Genomic DNA, 19,065 nt, shown 5'->3' on the forward strand with positions numbered 1-19,065 from the left:
TGAATTCAAACCACTAACCTTTTGGCTAGTAATTGAGTGCTTAACCCCTTGTGCCACCCAAGACCCTTTAGAAGAAACAATAGAGTTAGAAAAATCACCATCTTGGAATCGCTATGAGTCACTATGAGTCGGAATCGACGCGATAGCACTGGGTTTGGTTGGTTTTTTTTTTTTTTTCTTGCAGTCATCATAGTAATAACTGATTCATGCAAGAATTTTCAATGAAAAATTTGAAGAACAGGATATTTACATAGTTTGAAAGTATCTGTCCCCAGATTACTTTTTACAAAGATAAATACAGTAACTTTAAAATGGAGAGAGACCTGGGGGACACCATTTTGACTAGGTGGACATCTCCGGATGTGATGCACCTAGAATGTGTAACCTGACTCCAGCCATGAGAACACTTCAGACAGCCCAAATCGAGGGGTTTTATAGAATAGTTGTTTAAAAATGTCATGGTCATCAAAGGAAGAAAAGACTGAGGAACGGTTCCGGACTGAGGGAGACTAAAGAGACATGACACGTAAGTGAAATGTATGATCCTAAATTGGATCTTGCATCAGGTGAAAAAATTGAAGGGCATTATTGGGGTAATTGGTAGCATTTGGATATGGACTGACTATATTTCAGATAATAGTATTTATCAGTGTTATATTTTCTTAATTTGATAATTGTTTTGTGGTTGTGAAAAAGAACTTACTTCTTTTGAAAATGTACATGCGGAAATATTTAAGGTTAAAACCAAAAAAACCAAACCTGTTGCTGTCAAGTCAATTCCAACTCATAGCAACCCTGTAGGACAGAGTAGAACTGCCCCTGGAGCACCTGGTGGCTTCGAACTGCCAGATTTTTGGTTAGCAGCCGTAGCTCTTAAACACTACACCACCAGGCTTCCCCTTTAAGGTTTAAGGGGCATGATAATGTCTATAGGCAGCTGTCAAATGGGTCAGAAAAAATATATACACACACTGAGCAAGAATAGGGGAAATGTTAATTGATGAATCTGGATGAAGGTATACTGGAGATCTTGACACTTTTCTGGAGGTGTGAACTTATTTCAAAATAATTTTTCTTGAAACCTACTGTCTCAGAGGAATTACTAAATACTGTAATGAGTAGAGTGCTATTTTCATCATGAAAATCGTATACCCATAGAAAATAGTATAATGGGTTCGAAGTCTCTTAGGTGGCAGACCTGCCTTTTCATTTTTTTCTGCTTTCCCTTTGACTAGTTGTTAGAAGATGCCTGTTGAGAGTAGCTAGCGTCTCGTGGGTAGGCATTTTTTCAAATGAAGCTAAAACAGGATTTTAACATATATAGTTACTCTGCTTTTTCTCTAAGAAACAAAACTGTTGAAGAAAACAGTAAGTATATTGATAAGATTAAATCTTAAAAGATTAACAATACAGTATTCAGTTTCGAGCAGGAGTTAAAAGAAATATGAACTCTCCCAAGCCGATATTAAGTGCCAGTGACTTATTTAACTATTACAAGCTTTACTTGTCTAAATATTTGTTTTCCTTTTTACCCTGAAGAAGCCTTATTCTGTCTCTTTTGTCTTTGTTCTAGGCCATTTCTTGTTTTCTGATGGCTCTGATCTAATCTATTCAGCAATGCTAATTTTAAAGGAAAGGTGTTAATTAACCTATTTTATTCCGTTACTATGTGAGCACTAATTGCTCTTAATTTCTCTTCCTTCCTGTTGCTCCCAACATACCCAAGGCTTTTAATTCCTGGTTGATGATTTCTCCATTGATAACCTGTCTTCTTAAAAACAGCGTATTATTTTTTACAAACATTTTAAAGCCACTGAATGAAGTTGATTACGTTTCAGTAAATTTACCCAGGTTCGTTTAGTTCGTTGTTGTGTGCCGTCTAGTCAGTTTTAACTCATAGTGACCCTAAACGACAGAATAGAACTGCCCCACTGGGGTTTCCTAGGCCGTAACCCTAATCTTTACGGGAGCAGATCTCCAGGTCTTTTGGTTAGCAGCCGAAAGCTTAATCATTGCACCACCAGGGCTCCTCAGAGTAGTTTATGTAGCATAATTATTTCTCTTTCTAATCTCAGAGAGAAAAAGAATTAGTTAAACAAATGAACAGTCACCTGTTGTTGAGCCCACAGTGAAGGCAAATGAAATACTTGTTGATGCACACTATTTCTGAAGCAATGTATAATATTTGTCATATTTTAAAGATTAGTAAAATCCTTCATTTATATTATTTAATGTATTAAGTTGAACCTTAAGAAATCATCAGTATTAGTCTTCAACTTATAAAAATGGCAATTTTATTTCTTTATGCCTTTTTTTAAAAAATTAAACTTTAGATGAAGGTTTACAGAACAAACTAGCTTCTCATTAAACAGCTAATACATACATTGTTTTATGACATTGGTTAACAACCCCATGACATGTCAGTACTCTCCCTTGGGTTCCCTATTACCAGCTTTCCTGTCCCCTCCTACCTTCTAGTCCTTACCCCTGGGCTGGTATGCCCCTTTAGTCTCGTTTTGTCCTATGGGTCTGTCTAATCTTAGGATAAAAGGTAAACCTCTGGAGTGACTTCATTACTGAGCTAAAAGGGTGTCCGGGGGCCATACTCTCGGGGTTTCTCCAGTTTGTCAGGCCAGTAAATCTGGTCTTTATTTTTTAGTTGGAATCTTGTTCTACATTTTTCTCAAGCTCTGTCCAGGACACTCTATTGGATCCCTGTCAAAGCAGTCAGTGGTGGTAGCCAGGCACCATCTAGTTGTACTGGACTCAGTCTGGTGGAGGCTGTGGTAGATGTGGCCCATTGTCCTTTGGACTAATCTTTCCCTTGTGTATTTCATTTTCCTCATTCTCCCTTGCTCCTCAAGGGGTGAGACCAGTGGAGTGTCCTAGATGGCCGCTCACAGGCTTTTAAGACCCCAGATGCTACTTACCAAAGTAGAATGTAGAATATTGTCTTATAACCTATATTACATAAAAATGGCAATTTTATGTAGTTTTAACCTAATTTGTGATTTTAGAGGCTCAAATTCTCTTAGAAGTTTAATCACTTTAGAATTTACCTCTATAATACCTATCTTGTATATAAACAAATAAATGTTGAATGCATATCCCCTTAATCTGTGATTAGGTGAATTTTGAATGACACGGAAATGATTATGATGGCTAATGAAAAAAGCAAGGTACAGAATATGAATTGCTAGTGTGACTAAGCTATATTATAAAACAGGAAGGAAATATGGAAACAGTAATGTTAATTCTTTTTTACACATTTTGAAGGTATAAGATACATCACATTTATAAATTTATGTAAGTTTGTTTTACGGAGGTATGATTTGCATATAGGAAAATTCTCTTAAGTGTACAGTTTGATGAGTTTTGATAAATGTGTACATGTTACTACCACCACAATCAAGATATAGAACATTTCTATCACGGTAAAGAGTGCTCGGCTGCTAACTGAAAGGTTGGAGGTTCATGTTTACTCAGAGACGCCTTGAAAGAAAGTCCTGGCGATCTACTTCTGAAAAATCAGGCGTTGAAACTTCTGTGGAACACCGTTCTCTTGACATCCATGGGCTGCCGTGATTCAGAGCTGACTCAACAGCAACGGGTTTTAAAGAGTTCCCTGGTGCCCCCTGTGGTCTTACCCCACCCTACTCCCAGCCTCTCAAACCTGTTGTCTTCAGGTCAGCTCTGACTCAAAGCAACCCTACAGGACAGAGGAGAGCCACTGGAATCTTTAGGGAAGTAAAGTGCCACATCTTTCTCCTGTGGAGCACCTGGTGGGTTCGAGCTGCTGACCTTTCACTTAACAGCTGAGTGCATAACCACTGCGCCACCGGGGCTCCTTTACTCCCAGCCTCTAGTGATCACTAATCTACCTTCTGCCACAATAGTTTTGCCTTTTCTAGACTTTCATATAAATAGAATATAGTTTTTTGTGTATGGCTTCTTTCATGTCATATAACCATGCTTTGTTTGTATCAGTGGTTTGTCCCTTTTTATTGCTAAATAGTATGCCATTTATGGCTGTATCACAATTTGTTGGTCCATTCACCAGGCTATGGACATTGGAGTCATTTCCAGGTTTGGGCTAGTATGAGTGAAACTGCTGTGAACATTTACATTCAGATCTTTGTGTGGACATGTTTTCATCTATTTGAAGTAAATCCGTAAGAGTAGGATTGTTAAATCCTGTGGTAAAGTAAATGTTTAACTTAATAGGAAGTTGCCAGACTCAGTCATAAAGAGAAACGAAGTCCTGGGACATGCTGCAACATGGATGGGTCTTGAAAACATTATGCTGAGTGAAATAAGTCAGTCACAAACTGGTAAATATTTTTATGATACTACTTAACATGAAATAGGCAAATGTATCCAGACCAAAGTTTATTAGTGGTTATCAGGGGTGAGAGAGAGGGGAAAAGGGAAGGTCTTTGCTTAGGGGGCACTGTTGTTGTTAGCTGCTGTCGACTTGGTCCCTAACTCATGGCGACCCCATGCACAAAGGGATTGGGCCTTTGTGATTCATAGGGGTTTGCATTAGCTGATTGTTTGGAAGTACATCGCCAGATCTTTCTTCTTAGTCTGTCTTAGTCTGGAAGCTGCGCTGAAACCTGTTCGGCATCGTGGCAACATACAGGCCTCTGGTGACAAACAGGTAGTGGGTTTGCCTGAGGTGCATTGTCTGAGAATCAAACCCAGGTCTCCTGAGTGGAAGAAGAGAGTTCTGCCACTGAACCACCACTGCTCCCAGGGTGTTTTGTTAAGAACAGTGGAATAACTTGGAAACATATATATAGTAGTGATGAACTTTGCTGTGGCACTTAAGTTACTTAGGATCAGTTTGAGGCTTGTTTTTAAGCTTCATTAAGGCACATCTTAGAAGTCTAGCCTTTCTTCTTTGGCTAGTAGAACCACAAACTATTCCCAGCTCTGTCTGAGCTTCAGGAATTGTTTGGCCTACTGCTTTCTGAGGGCTCTTTCCTTAGACTCATGGAGTTACACCCCACACATGTGCAGATCATTATTCAGCCATATTTTCACAGAACCCCTCTTTTTTTTTCTCTGCAGATCCCCAGAGTTCTCTTTTTGTGCAGCTCATTCCTCTCTGCCATTTTGCTCTGCAAATTCTTATTTCCTCAGCCTATCTCTGTCTCATCAGTTCACCAAAACTCCCGGCTCTGTTTGGGTTTCCCTCGCTGCACGCAGTAAGCTTTGGCAGTCATAGGGCTGTCTGATTCCCTTTCTCAGCAATCATCGGCTTTCACTGCCAGTTGTCCAGTGTCTAAAAACCATTGTTGCATATATTTTGTCGAGTTTCCTAGCTGTTTATGGTGGTAGGACAATTCCTATAGTAGTTAGTCCTTGATGGGCCGAAGCAGAAGGCCCATATAAATTTGTATACTTGGCAAACTCTTTAGAATAATAGAAGGAAATAAATTCTGTCCTCTTACCTTTTAACTGATTCACTCCATCTTCTCCACACTTACTTTTCTGGATTTGTATGTAGTGTAGAACAAATGGAGCCCTGGTGGCACTGTGGTTAAGAGCTCTGTGGAATCCATCAGCCACTCCTTGGAAACCCTGCGGGGCAGTTCTACACTGTTCTGTAGGGTTGCTGTGAGTTGGATTTGACTTGACAGCGTTGGGTTTGGTATGGGAAAAATTGATATCATGGTCTGTTGAAATTCTAATGCAATATACATAAATTATTTGCAGGTGAGGACATCTAAAAAAATAGAGGTTCATGCCGGATCCTATAAGTTATCATTATGGTGTGAGGGATGTTTATGCATGTTTTTAAATTGACCGATTTCTGTTCTAGAGCTAAATAGTCTTTGTTCTGAATATTATAGGTGAAACCTATCTCTTTTTCCTTTTCTTCCACATACATACTGCCCTGAAGTATTGGAGACCTCTCAGTGCGTTTTTGTTTTTTTAAGTTGCTTTGAACTTGTATTCCACCTGGATCTGGTCTTTTAATACATTATATGCAATTTTTATTGTTACTTATAACTTAAGTCAATGTTTGCTTGCTTTTGTTCTCATCTTTGTTCCTTGAGTATTGCTTAGTTTTAAAATGTAACTCTATAAGCAGTGTTTTGCTTGTCTGATTCCATCTTAGGTGGTATAGCTGTATGCTGGGGAAGAAATGCAGTCTGGCCCCTCTGAAGGAAGAGCTTCGCATACAAGGGGTAAGGCTTTGTCATTATTGTTCGGTGTATCTGTTTTTGATGGTAGTTTGAGTATAGAATTTCCCTTTGTATCCTGAAACTCTAAATATATGTGTGTGTGTGTAATTTTAGGGCTAGAAGAGACTTTTTATAGATTATTATAGAGTAGTAGAATGTCAGAGAGAAATCACAAGTCAGAAATTGTGGTGTCTTCCGTTGACCCCCACATCTAACTCCTTTATAGATGCAGAAACTAAGGCCAGATAAGTTAAGGGGCTTGTTCCGGGTCACACAGTTTTCAAAGAACAGCTAGCCATCCAAATGCAGCCTGAGTCCAGTGTGTTTGTCACCGTCGTGACAGTCCACACAAGTCCGGTCCCTCATTCATATTTTGAAAGGCAGGTAGCAAATAAGTCCTTCTATACCCTGTGCCCCCTCCAGTTTTATGGTGTTTTAGCATGATAAGATGACTTCTCAGGGAAAGGGGTCAGATGTGGTGTTCTGATTTCTAGTTTCCCTGACATTCTACTGATCCTGTTTTCCCCATATCCTTTCTCTGTTTATAATTGTAAAAACAACAAAGTGGTTACTTTTCCCCCCCTCAAATCTGATAGACAAAAGGGATACTACATAACTATCTCTAACCAGCTTTGGATGACTCTCTGTCTTAATAAAGAAAAAAAGCCACTTGAATCACTTTACAAATCATTTTCTGAAGAGTTATGTTTTGGGTGTTTCATATTTGGTTGGACCTTTGAGCCAGGTGTAAATTCTCTCTAGTGTTTTATGGGAGAAAAAAAAATACAGCTTTGTAGAAAGATAATTTATTCATTGACTGTTAAGCAGCTATGCGTAGCTGCTTTTTGGATAGTAGTGTTTCTTAGCTGGTCACAAGCAGGACCAACACAAAATTCAATGTGAGGCCGCAGCTAGGAGCATATTGGTTAGAATAACTTCGGTTTGATGAGATGCTGTGTTTGTTGGTTTCAGGTTCCTAAAGTCACCTACACTGAGTTCTGTCAAGGTCGGACAATGAGATGGGCTTTAGCATGGAGTTTTTACGATGATGTAACAGTACCAGTAAGTAGAGACCTTGCTTGTGCTTCCCCAAATCATAAATGAACTAAATCCGTACTGGCCTGTTTGCCTGAAGTTGGCCCCAAATGCTTCTGATAAAATGGAAAGTGCTTGTAAACAAGACAGTTCTGGAAGGCTAGCTATAGTGACCATGGACCCTTTCTCTGTGGGTTTGTGGGGGATAGTGATTCTTGCTCAGCAAGCATAAATGAATTGGAAATGCATCTTTTAGAAATTAAAAATGCAGGTATAGAAACACCTTGGGGATATAACTATTCTGGTGGATGTTCCCTAAGAATTGAGGTTGAAGCCTGTTTCCTGTGTATTTTCTTTTGCCACTGCTGCTTTCCCAGGGTAGCTGCCTCCTGAGGTTCCCGGTGAATTTATAAGTTGCCATTTGGGGTTATGGACTTGCTATGTGTGAGACTTAGGGCTCAGTCTAGTGAAGGGTTATATTTTGACTTTACAATTAATGCTAGAATATTGATCCTTTTGAAGCTGAGCGATGGCTGGGTCATTAGCCTATTTTCTCTACTTTCTGTATGCTTGAACATTTTCTGGACTAAAAAGTTAAAGAAAAAAATGATTAGTGCTGAGCAGAGTCATTGTTCCACAAACTTCTCTTTGTCCTCTGTGCTGCTATATGTAAAGGAAAAATGCAGAAGAAAATGGGCCTGAGCTGGCCAGACTGAGCAGTTTTCTGGGCTGAGCTGAGAAGTGGTGATAGAGCAGCACAGGTTTGCATGTCTAACAAGTTCCCAGGTGATGCTAACGTTGCTGGTTAGGAACCAATTCTGAGAACCACTAATAGAGCAGAGCAGTGGTTCTCAAAATTGACTATACATAAGAATCACCAAGGGGTCTTGTTAAAATGTAGATTCTGATTCAGTATATCTGGGGGTGGAAACGCAAATTCTCCCCACGGATTCAAATCAGAATGAACCGGTTCAAAGCCCTGGCTCCCCCGTTTGCCTCACATGTTTTACAACTTCACAGTAGTGATTGACTTTCTGGGGCCTGGCGCCTCCAGCCTTAAGTTCACGCATACATTGCTTCGCATGTGTTCCTTCTTCTAGTAGTATTTAGGCCTAGTGACTTGTCCAGACCCTATGAGACAGTTCTACCCTGTCCTATAGAGTCACTCCACTATGAGTCAGAATCGACTTGACGGCAACAGGTTCAGTTTTTGTTTAGTACCTCGTCCAAGGGAGCCCTGGTGGTGTGATGATTAAGTGCACAGCTGCTAACCGAAAAGTCAGTGGTTCGAACCCACCAACTGCTCTTCAGGAGAAAGATGTCGCAGTCTGCTTCTGTAAAGATTTACAGCCTTGGAAACCCTGTGGGGCAGTTCTACTGTGTCCTGTAGGGTCACTATGAGTCAGAATCAACTTGATGGCAATGGGTTTTGTTTTTTTAGTACCTTGTCAAAAGGAGCCGTGGTGTTGCAGTGGTTAAGTGCTGAGCTGCTAACTGAAAGGTTAGTGGTTCAAACCCACCACAGCCACTCCTTGGGAGAAAGATGTGGCAGTCTGCTTCTGTAAAGATTACAGCCTTGGAAATCCTGTGGGGTGGCTCTAGTCTGTTCTGTAGCATTGCTACGAGTCAGAATCAACTCAACAGCAGTGGGTTTGGTTTTTTTGTTTGTTTGTTTAGTACCTTGTCCTTCAGGCTTCCGATCCTCAGTGAAAGTAGGCTTGTTCTAGGTGCTCCTCTCCCAAGGTCTTAGTCAGTCTTGGTCTCTAATGACATCTTGAATGTTGCTGCATCTATGAGCCGGTCCTTGTTCTTGTAGTACAGAGGAGTAGCCATGTGCAGAAGCACAGGGGGACAATTTGCAGATGGTACCTTGTTTCTGAATACAGGAGCCTGTCTTTCCCCTACCCTTGATCTGTTGTGCCCAGTGCTGTGGGCTGAAATAAGTTACCCAGTCTTATTTGACTGGTCTTTCCCCTGAAAGCCTCTCTATGATGGCTATAGGGAATCTGAATGTTGGTGTTGGGCATACTCACTGGTTAAAAAGATGGTTCTGTGATGATTGCATAACATGCTGAATGTAATTAGTGTCACTGAATTGTATACTTAAAAATGATTGAAATGGCAACTGTTTCGTTATATTGTACCACAGACACACAAAAAGGATGATTCCGCCTTTTGTTTCAGTATAATGTATTTTTATTGTATTTTAGGTGAGGGTTTACAGAGCAAATTAGTTTCTTATTAAACAATTACTACATATATTATTTTGTGCCATTGGTTAACCATCCCACGACATGTCAACACTCTCCCCTTCTCGACCTTGGGTTCCCCATTACCAGCTTTCCTGTCCCTTCCTGCCTTCTAGTCCTTGCCCCTGGGCTGGTGTGCCCCTTGAGTCTTATTTTGTTTCATGGGCCCGTCTAATCTTTGGCTGAGGCTGAAAGGTGAACCTCAGGAGTGACTTCAGTACTGAGTTAAAACGGAGTCCAGGGGCCATAGTCTTGGGGGATGATTCTGCCTTTTTTCTTTTTTTACTTTCCTGAGAATTATTTTTTCTGTCACCTTCTAGAATACCAGGAACTTCACACCAAATGCTTATAGTCATTAATAATACCTTAAGTTCTCCCTGTGCAGGCACTAACAGCTGCAGGAGAGAGGAGTTGCACCTGTTTGAAATGTCTTCTGCTTAACCTGCTCCCATATTGTTGCCGCCGCAAGTGGAAGAACCGATAATGCGCGTTGGCACTCCTCACTCTCGCTCTGAGACCAGAGCCATCCTTGCCTCTTGGATCTGTAGTCATTTCAGGCCCAAATCTCAAAGGGGGCGATGTTTCTATGTTAGCAAAACTGACTTGTTTTGAAAAGGAACCCCCTAAGCCTCCCTTTCTTTCAGGGCCTCGTTTAGCCCTGTTCATAGTTTCCAACCACCCCCACCCCCCCGCCCACAAAAAAAAAGGTCTCTTGCTAAGGGCCTCAGATTTCTCCCATGCTAGAGTCCTCATCCCTTTCCATCGCTAGGCCAGCCCCAAGCTGTTAGTAATGCATTCCCAGGTGTTTCATTAGGTGCACTTAAACTGCTACAGGGAAAATGGCAATTTCTGATTTGTAGTAACCCAGCAACAGTTTCTTAGCACTGGTACCCTTGATCAGCAACTGCTTTCCCTGGGGGTAGTCCCAGGCGGCTTGTGAGATTTTTCATTTGGTTCTCTTTCCGTCTAGGTAGACCTTTTCCCAGCCCCTGCTTTGACTTACCTCTCTTACTCCCTGGGGCGCAGTGAGGGAGGAATCTGCTTTAGAAGAGCAGAGGAAGCCAAGGAATAGAGCTAGTTAAGCAGCAATATTGACCTACTTCCCCACCGCACCCCCACTCCTGCCTTTTTAGGGTAAATGTGCAAGTTACTATGGCAACTTCCGTTTTCACTTATCTCAGGCCTCCTGACTCGTTTCTGTTGGTGCTGAATGCTGAAAAATTCTAATTCACTGCTGATTGAAGTGCCTACACTAAGTCCATTGCTCTTGCCTGGATTTATTTTAGCAACAAAAAGACAGGTCTTAGTGTTGATAGAATTTTTGTACTTTTCATTTCTGGCTGATGACGAGTATCAGGAAGCATATTTCAATGACTGTTCTCTACAGAACTCTCCAGCAAGCCACTTAGAATGCCTCTTTGTCCCAGCTTCTCCTCTAATTGCCCAAGGTGTTATTTTAGATTTGCTTTGCTTTGCTTTCAGGAAGTTCAACACTTGTTAAAAGAGAAAGGGAAGAAAACATGGCTCTAGTAAGTTATACACTTTTGCTGTGGGCATTGTCCAGAAACTCTGGTTTTAAGAGATTATGCCCCTGTGTTTGAGACATTTCCTTTCAGCCTGAGACTTTCCTGTCTAGGGAGTAGTAATAACTAGAAATTGCTTTGGGATATGTGGTGTCTGGAAAGTAAGGCAATGTCATTTTATTGGTAGTTAGATGTTCCAAAAATTCGCAGAGAAACACATTCAAGGAGGCAAGGCTATTGTGGGCTTTTAGAGAGCAGACAGAGGGGAGGGTCAGAGTAATTAGGTAAAGTTATTAGTGCCAGAGCTGGGGTCTCCTGACAGTGCTCTACTTAAAACCCCGTAGGTTTTCAGACTAGTTCCAGATAGATTAGGAATTCCGTGTAGATGCCCCCAGGAGTTGATAGTGGGGCAGACGTCAGATTGGTACCCCAGGCTTCACCCCCATTTTAACTAGAGCAGACCTGCTTTTATAAATTGTATGTATTGATTTTATTTGCCGAAGGTGTTCTGCTGTTAAGAAATGGTTTGAAAACCAATAGTATACCAAGCTGTGTACATCACGCTGCAAAACAGATGTGATGGTTACGGGACTGAGCTCGTGAGCCAAGTCAAAGCTAAGGACCCTCTTCTTAGTTATTTTTCTTGTTAAGTATGATCTTCATTGTGATAATATCAAAGATAAAAATGATACCCTTTTCCATCCCTTAAGAAGCTTAATTTTATGTGGGTGGGGGGGAGACCATATCAAATAAAACAATTTATACAAAATTGTGTATGGGTAAGTGCTGAAATGAATAATAAGGACAAGAGTGGTTGGGAGTTTAGGAAAGGGAAGCCCTGGAGATAATCTTACTGTTGTTTGAATGCTTCACACCATTATCTCATTTTATTTAAACCTGACAGCAATCAGATGAAGTAGGATGTTACGCCTGTTTTATAGATGAGGAAACTGGAGGCTCAGGAGAGTCAGGTTGGAACCCAGATCGGCCGGTTTCACAGCCTAGACTCCAAATCTCTGGGATTCTCTGCTCCCCTCAACCTACTGATGCAAGCCCTCATTCTCTTGCTTATGGGCCATCCCAGCAGCCTCTCATCAGGAGTCACTTGAATTCATCACAGGTTCACCATTCTCAAAAATTCCTGAACGTCTGCTCATTGCCAATGAGATGAGGTTTGGTTACTCATTTGGCTCCCTTGGCTTCCCATATATGTCCTTGACTTTCCTTTCCATCCTGATCACTCCCTGTTTTCCTGTCTACTCTGTCTTTCACCATAGTAGCCTCTCATGATGGTTTTACTCATGCCCCATTCTTTGCCTGGTCCTTCCCTCTGACTTCCCTCCACTGCGACTCAGCTCAACGTCAACTTCTCTGTAAAGGCTTTAACCATTCAACCCATAGAAATTTCTCCCTTCTCTGGACTTGTTGCAGTTATTTCTTTTAGTCATTGGTACTCTGCATAAACTTCCTTGTGACATACTTTGTATTGGTATTTTGTTTAACCCTGGCACACCAAAACGCTATTGCATGGCATACAGAAACGCTCTTTGGTGAGCTGCCTTCTATCTAGCTTTATGTTGAGCATCTTATTTAACTTTTGTAGGCTTCAGTTTCCTCATCTGTAAAATGGAGGATGATAATAGTCCCTATCATTAGGGTTATTTCGTTTTGCTTTTTATTTTTTAAGGATTGTTTTTTATTTTGTTGTGACTTAATTTTTTTTGTAAAAAAAATTAAAAAAGGGTATGAACAGAAGTCTAGCCTCTTCTGTCTCTTCCACCCTAATCCCTCACTTCCCAATGGTTTACTATTTAAACAGTTTTATGGTTTATCCTGCCACTGTTTTGTTTTTTAATATAAGGAAATACGCATATGAAGTTACAACCTCTTCTTAGGTAAATGGCGTTCTGCATAAACTTTTTTTCCCCTTGCATTTTTTTTTTTTCCTTTTCATTATTTTTACATATGTCCTGGGATGATTTCAGGGCATTTTAAAAGAAATGTCAGATTAAAATAACAGAAGAGATAGATGTTCACAAGGCTGTTACTGGAAGCTATACCCTTGGACAATGAACTGTTTTAGTCTGCTTCATGGCAGCAGAGCACATTTGAATAAGGCACTCTTGGTAAGCTATTCTGATGTCCTTCCCAGCACACCACCTGTCCGTGTTCTTGGCAGGTTTCAGTGTGGGCCCCTGGGCGCTTTATCCAAATAATGATCGCCTGTGGAGGACCTGGGCCAGTAGACCTTAAGAGGGTGGCAGAGCAGCAGAAACCTGAGGGCCATGGCTGAGCATCCCTCCCCACTCAGGGCCAGCCTCCCACTTCTAGAAGCGGCTTTGTCAAAACAAGGAGGCAGTGGCTTCACTCAGCAAGTCTCTAGCCAAATGTCTCTCCTTTTTTCTTGCGTATGCTAAAAAAAAAAAAAAAAATGCTAGGAGCGGCTTAATGATTTCATGCTGCTTGTGGCTTCACTGGAGTTTTTGCCTTAGCTATTTTATAGTTAACATCAGAGCTTTGGCAGTTTAGCAGATGCTGTACTCTGGCTTGTGTTAAAACCAAAAACCAAACTCATTGCTGCTGAGTTGAATCTGACTCACAGCGACCCTATAGGACAGAGTAGAACTGCCCCATAGGGCTTCCAGGGAGCGCCTGGTAGATTCAAACTGCCGACCTTTTGGTTAGCAGCCATAGCTCTTAACCACTACTCCACCAGGGTTTCCGGCTTGTGTTAAGTTACACCTTATTTAAAGTCTCTTGACTGCTTGTGCTATGAAATCTAGAAATTAAAGTAAAAGTGGGAATTTAAGGAATTTGTAGACAGCCGTGCTAGTATAAATTCAAACTATGGGTTGGTGATTTCAAGCCATGCAGTTCCGTATAGAAAGGAACACAGTGCCCCAGGGTCCTTGAATTATGCAATAAATCATTGTACAGGCCTGCTTTGAGCAAAGCATATAGAAGAAGATATTCAGCAATTGGAGGAGTGGTATTCTGATGGCCAGAAGAGAGGCCACATGTTATGGTGGAAAGAACTTGGGTTCAGGGTTCAAATTCTGACTCTTTAGTGACTGTTTTAAAATTTAAGAACTATTTTTTGCCCAATCTGTAGTTTCAATCTAATGTGTTCTAAACAGTGCAAAAAATAAAGCTTGAAGCTCTTTCCCCTACTGATTGTCATTCCTTGAATCTTACAATTCAAGAAGCCCTGGTGACGCAGTGGTTAAGAGCTCGGCTGCTAACCCAAAGGTCTGCAGTTTGAATCCAACAGCCACTCTTTGGAAATCCTGTGGGGCAGTTCTGCTCTGTCCTATAGGGTCGCTATAAGTCGGAATCGACTCCGTGGCAATCAGTTTGCAATTTCAAAGATAAAAGATAAAAAACCTATATCCCCACGGACTTCTTCACCTTGTCATTTCAGCCAGACAGACTAGGGTGTCTTCTAATTGAAACCACTTGTAAATTCACCTTCTGGTTCTTTGCATTTAACTGAATTACTCACTGTAAATGTTTTTTTTTTTTAAACTTTAAAATGTGAATTTGTTAAAAATCTTGTTAAATTTTTTTTGTGCTTAAAGTGAAAGTTTACAAATCGAGGCAGCCTCTCATACAAAAATTTATATACACCTTGCTATATACTCCTGATTGCTCTCCCCCTAATGAGACAGACAGCTCCTCCCCCATGTTCACTGCAGCTCCTGGTAGGTTGAGACCAGTTTATGCATCTTAGATGGCCACTTGCTAGCGTTTAAGACCCCAGAAGCCACTCTCCAAAGTGGGATGCAGAATGTTTTAATAGATTTTATTATGCCAATTGACTTAGATGTCCCCTGAAACCCTGGTCCCCAAACCCCTGCCCCTGCTATGCTGTCCTTTGAACCGTTCAGTTTATTCAGGAAACTTTTTTGCTTTTTGTTTAGTCCAGTTGTGCTGACCTCACCTGTATTGTGTTGTCTTTCCCTTCACCTAAAATAATTCTTATCTACTATCTAATTAGTGAAAACCCCGCCCCTCCCTCCCTCCTCTCATAACCATCAAAGAATATTTTCTTCTCTGTTTAAACTGTTTGTCCAGTTATTATAATAGTGGTCTTATACAATATTTGTCCTTTTGCAGCTGTCTGATTTCACTCAGCATAATGCCTTCCAGATTCCTCCATGTTATGAAATGTTTGGTGGATTCCTCACTGTTCTTTATCGATGCGTAGTATTCCGTTGTGTGAATATACCGTAATTTATTTACCCATTCATCCATTGATGGGCACCTTGGTTGCTTCCATCTTTTTGCTATTGTAAACAGTGCTGCAGTGAACATGGGTGTGCATATATCTGTTTGTGTAAAGGCTCTTAATTCTCTAGGATATATTCCAAGGAGTGGGATTGCTGGATCGTGTGGTAATTCTATTTCTAGTTTTTTAAGGAAGCGCCAAAATGGTTGTACCATTTTGCATTCCCACTAACAATGTATAAGTGTTCCAGTCTTTCCACAACCTCTCCAACATTTATTATTTTGTGTTTTTTTGGCTTAATGCCAGCCCTGTTGGCGTGAGATGGAATCTCATTGTAGTTTTGATTTGCATTTCTCAAATGGCTAATGATGGTGAGCATTTCCTCATGTATCTATTAGCTACCTGAATGTCTTCTTTAGTGAAGTGCTTGTTCATATCCTTTGCCCATTTTTTAATTGGGTTATTTGTCTTTTTGTAGTTGAGTTTTTGCAGTATCATCTAGATTTTAGAGATCAGACGCTGATGGGAAATGTCATGGCTATAAACTTTTTCCCAGTCTGTAGGTAGCCTTTTTACTCTTTTGGTGAAGTCTTTGGATGAGCATAGGTGTTTGATTTTTAGGTGCTCCCAGTTATCTAGTTTTTCTTCTGCATTGTTAGTAATGTTTTGTATACTGTTTATGCTGTGTTAGGGCTTCTAGCGTTGTCCCTATTTTTTCTTCCATGATCTTTATTGTTTTAGATTTTATATTTAGGTCTTTGGTCCATAAAGTGTGAAATTATTTATGTATACCTTGCCTGTTAAACTGGACTGGGACAGTTTAGGACAGTTTGAGTGTAACACCCTTCACTTAAAATATTTGTGATTTGGGGTCACAGCATATTAGCAAAAGAAGGTGATTTTAATTGGAGAAAAACAGATGGGTTCTGTTTATTAGTGTTTATGACAGGGTGTAAAATTACCTAATACCAGGGACATGTGAGGTTGAATGTAACCATTTCTTAAAACTTAATCTTGTATTTTACTGTGGCCCTGCCTACTAAGAATTTTCACGACAAGCAAAAGTGGGAGAGGGGTGATTGCTTTGCTATAAGCAGTAGTTAAGGTTTGTCATTTAAAAACCTCGCTTGAGAATTTTTAAAATATAAATTGTTATCTGTCTCTTGAGTGACCAGTTTCTGTAGTAGAGTAAAATCCAATTTAAAATAATCCTGAGTATATGTATATGTGTACGTATTAAAGCATTCATTAGAAACCCTCAGCACGTCAGATTTGTTGATTGTCTACTGTATGTGGAAAACCAAAGCCAGGATGCTGAGTGAGGGAACCATGTTTGAGATGGTGAAGTTCTCCTTTTAGTCCTGGGAGAACAGGGTAATAAATTACTTCTTTGGTTGTTTCTGATTCTCTCAGAACTAGAAATTCAGATCCCTGATAGAGCTCCTGTGAGGTTTGGTGAGGGTGCATGTCCTCTAATTTTGAAATAATGAGTTCATTCTAGTGGAGAAAGAGTATTGAAGGCCAGCCCTAGGGTGACAAGTGAGAAACACAGTAATACCTTTACTAGTTGCAATTTATGAACACAAATGACTACCACCTCTGTCAAAAGAGATATGAGCTGCTGTCCTTGATGACCTTTGGTGTGCTGGGTGGACTGTCAGGGATGGCCCTGTCATGGTGAGCTTTCCATGGTAACAGCCTTGGATGTTGAGAAGTGAAATGGAGAACCTGATTATTGTCCCCTTTTTTACACACACATACACCAACACCCACACATCCCACCAGCACCACCATCTTCCCATCACCCCACCTTAATAATGATACTTTAGCTCCTTAGCACAAAGTGTCAAAACGTCTGTGAGGCTCCCAGTAAACTGTTTCTCATGCTGCGTGATTGAGCAATAGCAATACTACTGTCTTCATGTCAATATAAAGCTGTCTGATCATGCCCGAACCATTTGTTGAACAAGTTCAGGCTCAGGCAGACTTAGAGTCCACTATTTATTTCTTAAGAGTAGGTTCTTACTCAGACACGCCCTTTGCTTTTGGTCCTTTTCTTCTAAGTTTTTCTTTCTAGCATTCTTTAATTTCCATTTTTTAATTAGTTAATTTCTGGTACAAAGAGAAAATGTGGATTGTTTCTTGGAAGTATCATTTCGGATGATACTTAAAAGTATTCTAGGGTAGAACAAACTGGCTATTTTGTTGTCTATGTATGGAGTGTGGGGTTGCCGTTTAACTCTTAAAAGGCCTTACCTAGTAATTGGACCTTAAGGTGTGTACATGTGCTCTAACAGTGTTTCCAGGTAGAGTTAGCAGCTACAGAGTCAGCGGGGATTCCTTTTTGCAGGAACTCATTGCTTTTGAGTCAATTCCGACTCATAGTGACCCTGTAGGACAGAGTAGAACTGCCCCCATAGGGTTTCCAAGGCTGTAATCTTTATGGAAGTAGACTGCCACATCTTTTTCCCCTGGAGCCACTGGTGGGTTTGAACTGCTGACCTTTTGATTAGCAGCCGAGTGCTTAACCACTGCACTGCCAGGGCTCCTTTTTTGCAGGAAAAGATCTTCAACACTAATTAGGTTTTACTCTTTTTGAGCCTTTCTCCTTACTGGCTTCATCTGTTCATTTTGATCCTGACCTTAGAAATGTCTTTAATTTTTTTTAAGTTTTGATAAGTTTTGTCAACAAATACAAGTCTGTCTCTTTAAAGTGTCCATAATATATCTAGTCATGGCTAAGAGTCATTTTTTTTAAATACCATTTAGAAAGTTTTCACTTTAAAGAAATTTTAAATACAGTGATGTCATTTGGTTTTTAAAATGGAGCTTGAGTCCCTCTAGTGGATAGGGTGTAATTTGCCTTCCAAGCTTCCAAGCTTGAGATAGAAAAAGAGACGAGTCTTGATTTACGTGGAACTGCTTTCAAATCCAGTGTTTTCATCAGTACTGGTATGCCTCTCTCCCCTGCTGAGCTGCAGTCCTTAGTTAGCCACTGGCTTGGTGCCAGCATTAACAAGGATTTAGCCATCCTCCTCTTCAGCCCATGTGATCTTATTGGCCCCAGTCATTCCTAGCTTATGATCTCACAAGCTGTGGTTCACTGGCTGCTTTATTTCAAGCCTCAGCAAGTACAAATTCAAACTACCAGTTGGCAATTTCAAACCATGTAGTTCTCTATAGAAAAGAACACAATACCCCCAGGTCCTCGAGTTGCTATGCAATAAATCAGTGTACAGGCCTGCTTTGAGGGAAACAGGTAGAATAGGATATTTAGCAATTGGAGAACTGGTATACTGATAGCCAGAACAATGGCAGCGTGTTATGGTGGAAAGAACTTGGGTTTGGGGTTCAAATTCTAACTCTGGGTAGCTACCAGCTATGTGACCTTGAGCAAGTTAGTCTTAGTTTTCTCATCTGTAAAATGGAGAGATGGAAAACCTATCTTGCAGGTTTGTTTTAGGTATTAGAGAGAACACGAGCAAAGGCCTTTGCATTTTGAGGGCTCTTTTTTTTTTTTTTTTTTATGATTGGTAGCAATCATGTCATGGAAATGTCCCTGAGTCCATTATAATGCATGAGATTTAATTATTTGTATCACTCTCCTCTCTTTTACCATGCTTCTTTTTCTTTCAGTCGCCACCAAATAAACGAAGAAAATTGGAGAAGCCCAGAAAACCCATCACATTTGTAGTGTTGGCATCTGTGATGAAGGAACTGTCCCTCAAAGCGTCGTCTTTGGGCTCGGAGACAGTAGAAGGCATAGTAGTTGTGACAACCTGGATTGAAAAAATTCTCACTGATCTGAAGGTACCTGGTTAACGTGTTGAAAAAGT

At 40.6% G+C, this 19,065-nt stretch overlaps 1 protein-coding gene across 2 annotated transcripts in view; it reads left to right on the top strand.

Moving 5' to 3' along the window:
• The window catches only part of METTL16 (methyltransferase 16, N6-methyladenosine), a 79,516-nt gene that overhangs the window by 50,958 nt on the left and 9,493 nt on the right, over positions 1-19,065 (top strand). For both annotated transcript variants that reach the window (XR_007513983.1, XM_049859306.1), the window contains exons 7-9: positions 6,128-6,197; positions 7,167-7,256; positions 18,866-19,039. Coding sequence is in view for 1 of the 2 variants with exons in the window: in XM_049859306.1 (XP_049715263.1) it covers positions 6,128-6,197; positions 7,167-7,256; positions 18,866-19,039 (334 nt within the window). In the remaining variant the exon portion in view is untranslated. The remainder of the gene's footprint in view (positions 1-6,127; positions 6,198-7,166; positions 7,257-18,865; positions 19,040-19,065) is intronic.

The sequence above is a fragment of the Elephas maximus genome, chromosome 19 (assembly GCF_024166365.1).
Source record: "Elephas maximus indicus isolate mEleMax1 chromosome 19, mEleMax1 primary haplotype, whole genome shotgun sequence".
Taxonomy (NCBI): Eukaryota; Metazoa; Chordata; class Mammalia; order Proboscidea; family Elephantidae; genus Elephas; species Elephas maximus.